Source organism: Branchiostoma floridae, chromosome 2, assembly GCF_000003815.2.
Source record: "Branchiostoma floridae strain S238N-H82 chromosome 2, Bfl_VNyyK, whole genome shotgun sequence".
Taxonomy (NCBI): Eukaryota; Metazoa; Chordata; class Leptocardii; order Amphioxiformes; family Branchiostomatidae; genus Branchiostoma; species Branchiostoma floridae.
In genome coordinates, this window is record NC_049980.1 from 13,417,345 (window position 1) to 13,425,608 (window position 8,264).

At 40.2% G+C, this 8,264-nt stretch overlaps 1 protein-coding gene across 3 annotated transcripts in view; it reads right to left on the reverse strand.

Moving 5' to 3' along the window:
* LOC118404827 (ankyrin repeat domain-containing protein 29-like) overlaps positions 1-7,818 on the reverse strand; it is a 35,994-nt gene extending 28,176 nt beyond the window's left edge. Inside the window, exons 1-2 of one of the 3 annotated variants that reach the window (XM_035804200.1) lie at positions 7,527-7,818; positions 859-966 (exon numbers count right to left, since the gene is read on the reverse strand). In XM_035804200.1, the coding sequence (XP_035660093.1) occupies positions 859-966; positions 7,527-7,538 (120 nt within the window). In that variant the 5' untranslated portion in view covers positions 7,539-7,818. Of the gene's footprint in view, positions 1-858; positions 967-1,674; positions 1,809-7,526 lie in introns of those variants that run through there. The other 2 variants (XM_035804191.1, XM_035804209.1) reach the window with 2 other exon arrangements.
* Between the last annotated feature and the right edge of the window lie 446 nt (positions 7,819-8,264).

The following is an 8,264-nucleotide window of genomic DNA, read 5'->3' on the forward strand; positions in this document are numbered from 1 at the left end:
CAATTCTGCCAAAAGAGATTGATTCATTGGTTTCCACTTGTTTTCGAGGGTTAAAGAGTATGAGGGGACTATCCTGTGCGCAGTGGTTTACGCACTATATCGATACTACTAGTATTGAAGATCCATGAACATTTTTAGCACGATGATATCATGGGTAACAAGGGTTATCTCTCTTTTACAGTATACACACACACACGTCTTATACAATCAATGCATACTACCAAAATCTGATAATCTTCTAGCATTTCAATGCTCACATAGTGACATACTAAACATGTTGCTGCAGGCCAGGTCCCTACATAGTTTGTTTACTATGCTAACAAGGTAGTCGTTCATCAGCTTGCTAACAACAAACTCTAAGTTAAACTCAATGTTTACTTTTCCCTGCAGAGTGTAACTGTAAGTGTAAGCGGAGAACTGTTTGACATTAGCTGACAAGTACAAAATTATAGGACAAGGAGCACAGCAGAAACACAGTCTGTGTATGACTATGAAGGGGCCCTAAAGTAGAAACATCACTGGAGAAAACCAGGAGCAACTGATCTCCCATCAGTGAGGGTGGAAGGTTGCATCTAATTAAATGCTTTGATCCCTAGATGGCCAAATCTGTCCTACTTAGATTATAGGCTATAGTAATATATGGAAAAAAAAAAAAGAACTGTAAGATACATGAGGAAACGTGAATCCAATTGCAGCATTTGCATTGGTCGGCTGTGAATCACATTTAATCGTACTATCAAAAATACAATGACTAAGTAAACTGTCTTATAAGTTATAGATTGGTCAGTTTACCTACAATTGCAATATGCTGCAACAATAGATGATCAACTTCATCACTTTTATTTAATGAGAACCTACCTTGTCTTGACTGTCTATGTGGACCCTTCCGCCGTCGATTGTTCGCTTCAACAGGTCGATGTTTCCCTGCAAGGCTGCCAGGTGGAGCTGCTGATCACTGGGCGAGTCCTTGGAACGATAGAACAAGTTCAGCGAGCTGCGGACATCATGGCGGAGGGTTGGGGAGTGGGCGGGGGACCACGAGTGGCGGAGTCTGGGACTAGGCGTCAGGCTCGTTCGCATGGGTGGGGGGGCGAGCAGGGATGGCATGGCACCCTGACGAGGATTTGGAGACAAACTTCTGGATCGTGCATGAATCGTGGGGGGTGCTAGGGACATTTTAGAACGATAGGTACTTAGAATGCCTCCACATATAATGTGCTGGTACAGTGCTTTTCAAAAGATGCAGGTGAGGCGAGGAGAGATCTAGAGCAGCAAAGAAAAAGCTCTGAGCATCTACACCATGTCACATAACATAAGAGAGCACACTGGTGCCGCATCTGTGACGTCCTTATGCGGGTGAAACAAAAAGGACAGTGCCAAAAATACTCAATGAATCTATAGCACCAAATAGGAGATGTACTGCTCTATATCTTTAAGGAAATGGACCGCAAAATTAATATCATAATATTATGGAGCACTTAAGGAACCTTATAGGTGCTAGTACCCAGGTCACAATAGTCTAATGTCACCAGCCAGGTATGTCCTCATTCACAGAAAGAACTAACCACACTTAGATAAACACAGTTGACAAAATGGCTATCAAAAGAACAACACTTAGCTTCATACAATTATGTATCAACAGAAGGAAAATCTCAAAGATAAGTGACTGCTTACATGTACATTGGAAGCCATTATCATCCTTCTGAGGCCGTATTAAGCACATAATCTACAAGGAAAGTATTCCAGGACTCCGCTGTGCAGGATATCCTGTGTATTGACAGCCAGAGGAAGCTGACAAGACAGGCAGCTGGCTAGCCATGTATCTATCTGTGATCACTCACATCAATTAAATTATAATGTAGTGCCGTATCTAAAAGTGTGAGGAAGAGACTGGGGAGAGTGGATGCCTGAACTGTCATTAATAGAATCGCAAGATTTCTCTGGGACTGTGTCAACGCAAATTTCTGTGACTTTTTTCCAATGAGGTTTTAAATTTGTTATTAAATGTGACCAATTGCAATTTCAAACCCCTGTCCTAGGAGATTAGAAACTAAAACAGGAAAGAAATCTTACCTAAAGTTACCTACAAAATCATACTAGGTACTATTAGTACATTGCTTGTAATTGTAGCTCTCTGAGTTAATAAAACATAATCTGGGCATGACATCATAGTGATCATGACATCATCCACAGTGCTCGAGCAGGTCGTTGATCAGTCAAATATTAGGCGTGAATGGGTCGTCGGTCGTGTTTGGCCCACAGCAGTGTTTGGGTCGTGAATGGCTGACCAATTTTCCTGCGGGTCGGGAACGGGGTGTAAGTCAGTCGTCAGGTGGGACATTCCCTACTGAATTACGACCATTTTCTCACCTGTTCCACCTTACGACTTAAATCCGCATGAATAACGACTAGAAAGTTGGAATCGGGTTGTGTTTTTATCACGACTGGAAGCCTACCATAGTTGCCTTGACGACAAGTAACGTTGCCAAGACTACCGAAACAAAAATGGCTGACTCGGTGATAGTCCGGCGCCATGGCAACTCCGGTGAGTGACGGCAAGCCGACGCACGTCACCGTGGTGATTGTTTCCGTGGCTACCGGAATGATTGACATCTAGGGGTACCACGTGCTCTGGTATATGTAGCTCCGCGTTTTACATGGATTCTGGTTATAAACACCGTGCGTCGGGGCATGGAAATTTCGGTCTTTTCAAGCACCTTAGAGTAAAAGTAAAATAAGCAATCAAGCACCGAGAGAAACTTAAAGGATGTAGACAAGGTTGTGTATGTCATCTTTGAATAAAAAAAATATCTATAACGTCCTTAATGTACTACATGTATATGTATTTAAATGTTGAATATTTTAGGACAAGCTGTTACGACAGCTGTTGTAAAATTAGGTCAGTTCTATCTTTGGTCCGTTTTAGTCGGCAAAATGTAATATTAGAATTTCCAACATGGATTAACGTTCCTTGTTAATTTTGTACAGATAACATATGAGCTTCTCTGAAGAATGCTGAAAGTGCGTAGTAAATGTGTAAGATTATTATTGCAGATTCACACATAAGATACATGTAAGACAACGTAGGATTCGAACCGGCGCCATTTCTGGCAGCCATGTATCGCAATGCAGACGCGCTACTGATTGACCTAACACCCGCACGCCGGCAGTACAGTCGTTTACGTACTATTCAAGAACGCAGGGTAACAATGAAGCATATATTTATAACGTTGCATATTAATCTTTTCTAGCTAGGTTCAGTTTTAAACACCATGTGTAAATACTCCGTTTACTATAAAGATGGAACAATGACAAGTTTTTACACGATCATTGATTTTGTTTTCGTTGCGCAATCACGCACCGTCATGTACAAAGGCTCTAGTCAAAGACGATAATGAAGAATGTATTCCGTGGCTCAGTGACATAAGAGAGTGGATTGGGCGGTTTCTATTAGAGTTGTGAGGAAGTCGGATCGAGTCCAGCTAAACGTCGGTATTTTTTTTCTCCCCGAATCTTATCTTCAAATGACTTTATTGATTTCTATATCATCAATAACATTTTTACTCATGCTGACAGGGGAATTATACAGTCAAATTCGAAGTCCCTCGGTGTTGTTACTCAGACCGGTATATTGAAGCTGGGTGATGTTCCCTTTTGCTGCATTCACGTGTTTCCGGTATTGTGGACCAGGTAAGCGTTGCCTCTGTTTGCTTTACGGCTCGCGGTAATTGGATACTGCCAAGCAAATGCTGTGTGATTTTCTCTGGTTGTTTTGTGCACGATGTGTTGCCAGCTGTTCATTAATTTTTAGTTCTATTTTGTTTAATTTCGTACCGTTTTGTTCCATTTTATTCACGTCGTTACATTCTGTTACGTTTCGTTGCATTTCGTTCCGTTTCGTTACAGTTCGTTTACTTTCGTTTCGTTTTGTTATAGTTCGTTATATTTCGTTCCATTTCGTTAACTTTCCGTTTTGTAACAGTTTATTCCGTTTCGTTATATTTCGTTTTGTTATAGTCCGTTATATTGACAGCACACAGTCAAGCAAACATTAACCTAGTACTAAACACAATGCACACAAACACGCCATGTTCGGTAACAAATACTGGTGAAACCATAATTAACACTATGTCACACTCAATATGAAAGAAAACACAACGCAGCATGACAAACATAATTATGTCACGGAGTATGTACATGCTACCTACGGTATTACTTGCCAAGTTAGAAATCACAAATGGATTTTGTTGGAGACAAACACTTCGTAAATCCTGACTTCAAGGTCTGAACTTTGCAAACACGTTAGCAAAGCGACAACTGTGTTGGAGGCGGTGTGCAGTGCCCCTGAAGCATGGCAACGATAATGACTTACAAATATCAAGTGGCTCCATGGCGACGATGTCATGAATACAGAACATTGAAAGCTAGAGTATATCACATGTTTATTCTATGAAAGATACAGCTATTTGTAATCTCATCGATCTTTTCCGAATTCATTATAATCGTACAGTATAAAATCAGGGAGGAGAGAAAAAGTACGTAACAAAACAAAACTCTCCAGTCCTCCTCCACATCCAACCCTCCGACAAGGTAAGGCTATGTTGATTTGATTATATGGATGACATGTTCTTGGAATCCAAAAACTGATGCGAGCGTCTGAATAAAAAAGTTTAATGCTAGCCAATGCATATAAAACTGTTTCAATCTCCAGTAAACTTAAATCTAAGCTCCTTGTAAAGTTGTAAAAATCATATACTTGTACAAATCTTGTATCCGTCCCCTACTCGAATATGGCAGCGTAGTTTGGCACGGTCGCACTTCTTTAGACTCTCCACTCATCGAACGTGTACAATATGAACACTCTTTAACTACAGCTGATGGCATCATGTATCAGGGCGCCTTCGTACTCTTCTCTCCTTGCCGTACCTGTATGGGAAAAACTGACCGCCGCCATATTATTCAATTTTCTATAACACCATTCATGGTCAAAGTGGACAAAATATAAGAGATTTAATACAACGCCAAGTATCAGAATCCACTTCCTTTGATCTTCGTAATAAACATAACCTTCAGATGTTAGAATGTATCACAACTCGCTTTAAGAAATCGTTCATAACTTAATTATGTTACGTATCATTGGAACATTGTATCTAAATGTTGCAACAACAAAAAAAAAACTTTATTATACATACGCACAATGTTATACGCCATACGATAAATATACACAAGCAGTCAAGCACATACACAGAATAACGACAAATAAAACGATTTTCAAAACCGAATTCCATGTGCTTCTCATATAGCCTGAGTATCATCCTCCTTAGTAACCGGTAACTCACGACTTTCGCTTGCTAACCACGGAAAGCAAAAGTTGTGAGCCAGCGGTTACTACGGAGGATGATACTCAGGCTACTTCTATTATTCCGTCATTTCGGATGAGAGAAACTGCCAATGAAAACCACACACGTCGTCTAAACAAGGTAAGTAACAGTTTGCACTTTAAGAAAGATTGGAATTACTAAACATAGACGGCGAACATGGTGCGGACCACCAGTAAAACATTACTACCTTACTATTATTACCAGTTCTCGAGTTCGTCAATTGATTCAATTCACAAGTTCGACAATTACAATATAAAGTATAACTACAGATAGACGGATAACTATGCAATGTACAGGTATATTGGCTAACAACCTTGACATTTCACATAACTTATGTTGTTCGTATTTGCACAGGGACTCCAGAAATATGCAGGTTTCGACTAGCCTCAACAGACATCTAAACAACATAAAGTAAAACAAATTTGACAAGAACAATGAAACGGGAACGAGATGGAACGAAATATAACGAACTATAACAAAACAGAACGAAATATAACGAAATGGAACAAACCGTTACAAAACGGAACGAAATGTCACGGAAATATAACGAACTAAAACAAAACGGAACGAAAGAAAATGAACTATAACGAAACGAAACGAAATGTAACGAAACAGAACAAACTATTACAAAACGGAACGAAATGTAACGCAAAGGAATGAAATATAACGAACTATAACAAAACGGAACGAAACAGAACGAAATGTAACGAAACGGAGCTAAATATAACGAACTGTAACAAATTGTTACAAAACGGAACGAAAGAAAATGAACTGTAACGAAACGGAAGGAAACGAAACGGAAAGAAATATAACGAACTATAACTGTAACGAAACGGAAGGAAACGAAACGGAAAGAAATATAACGAACTATAACGAACCGGAACGAAAGAAAATGAACCAAAACGGAACGAAATGTAACGAAACGGAACAAACTGTTACAAAACGGAACGAAATATAACGCAATGGTATGAGATATAACGAACTATAACAAAACGGAACGAAAGCAAACAAAATGTAACGAAACGGAGCTAAATGTGACGAATGGAACAAACTATTACAAAACGGAACGAAAGAAAACGAACTATAACGAAACGGATGGAAATGTAACGAAACGGAGCAAAATGTAAAGAAACGGAACGAAATATAACGAACCATAACAAAACAAAACGAAAGAAAGCTAACTGTAACGAAGCGGAACGAAATACAACGAACTATAACAAAACGGAACGAACTGTAACGAATCGTAACGAAATATAACGAAACATAACCGAATTTAACGACATTGATGAAATGGAACAAAACGGTACGAAAATGAACGAAACAACGCAAAATTAATAAAAATGGAACAGTATGGAATAGAGCGAAACAGAACCAAACGGAACCAAAATGAAATAAACAGAACGAAGCGGAACGATAATTTGATGGAAACGACATGGAACGGCCTAATTATAAAACTTGAAGTAAACGTAGACGCCTAGCACGTCAAAAGACCAGCTACCATTTACCAGCTTTCATTTTGAGAAAACTTTATGGGTTGGATCAAAGGAACTGTAACGTTAACGTTAGCCTATAGCAGAATTTTACAAGTAATATTCTGCAAAAGAAATGAAAATAGTTTCGAAAAAAAATTGTGCGACCTCATTTTTCCTAAGGGGGTTAAAAATCAGCAACTGAACAAGGCAGATAAACGTAATAAACGCCTAGCTCATCCGACTAACTTACAGTTTGTTTATTTGGATAACCAGGCTGTAACGCATCTGATGACCTCTATTGACCTTTCCTCTGGACGTCGACCAAAATACGACTGTATACGTCTGATTACCGACCTCGTCGTATATTAGTCAAAACACGGTCGTATTTTAATCGATGGGGCTCAAGGGATTCGGCCTCACAGTCGTGTTTTGGTGGGCACGATAGTCGTGAAACGGTCAACAGAGATATACGACTCAAGTCTGACTCAATTACGATCCAAACCTAACGCATTTACACCCGCTCGAGCACTGTGATCCACCGTTAAAAAAGAGATACTGTATTAAACAGTGAATCCATAGCTACTCCGAGGTTTCTGGACCGAATGTCTAGTCCGGTCACCGGTCACCAGAAGCTTTGCCAAAAATAAAGCTTTAAATCAACGTACTACAATACCTTAAGAGACATGGTGTCCTTTCCGGGACGGTGCTTGCTATGATTGACACCGCAGGAATGATACAAACACGGTCACCGGCGGTTTTAGGCTGCCTCACTGGCAACAAAACGGGCAGTCATGCCCGCTGTGGGGTGCCTGTGGTGGTCTGGAGTTACTTATCTGGCCATTCGTCTCAAATGGGCGAAACTGGGGCATCAAAGTCATGCCGTGTGCGATGAAAACATGATGTATGGTTAGTGGAATCTGCAATCCCTTCCGACAGGTTCACGCAGGTCAAAGGTTAATCAGTAATTTGAGTAACTGACCTCCACTGGAATGCAAATAAAAAGCGCCTTCTAACGCTTCAGAGGAGGCGCGGCAGGAGGAGCTTTGCCGGTCAGCGAATTCGAAATCCTCTGCGACTTTCTTTGCGGTAAGGCTCTTTGTCTTGCTGGCCTTTAATGATCGAATTTTTCTTTGACTTCATTGTTACTAAATACACATTTCTCTTTCTACCCATTTATCTCTTTTAATTTCTAAGTTTTACAATGATGTAACAAGAAGTAAAACATGTCTTACCTCAGTGCATAGAGACAAGAACCCCTTAGCTCACTCAGTGTACCCCTTAAGCCCCGTTTACAAATCAAGAATTTAGCTCGGCCGAGTTGTCAGCGAGCTCTAAATTACGAGGAGGTATGAACCTGATGCCTACGAACACATGGCAAAGTTTCTTCGTCGACATCAGGGTCATCCTCCTC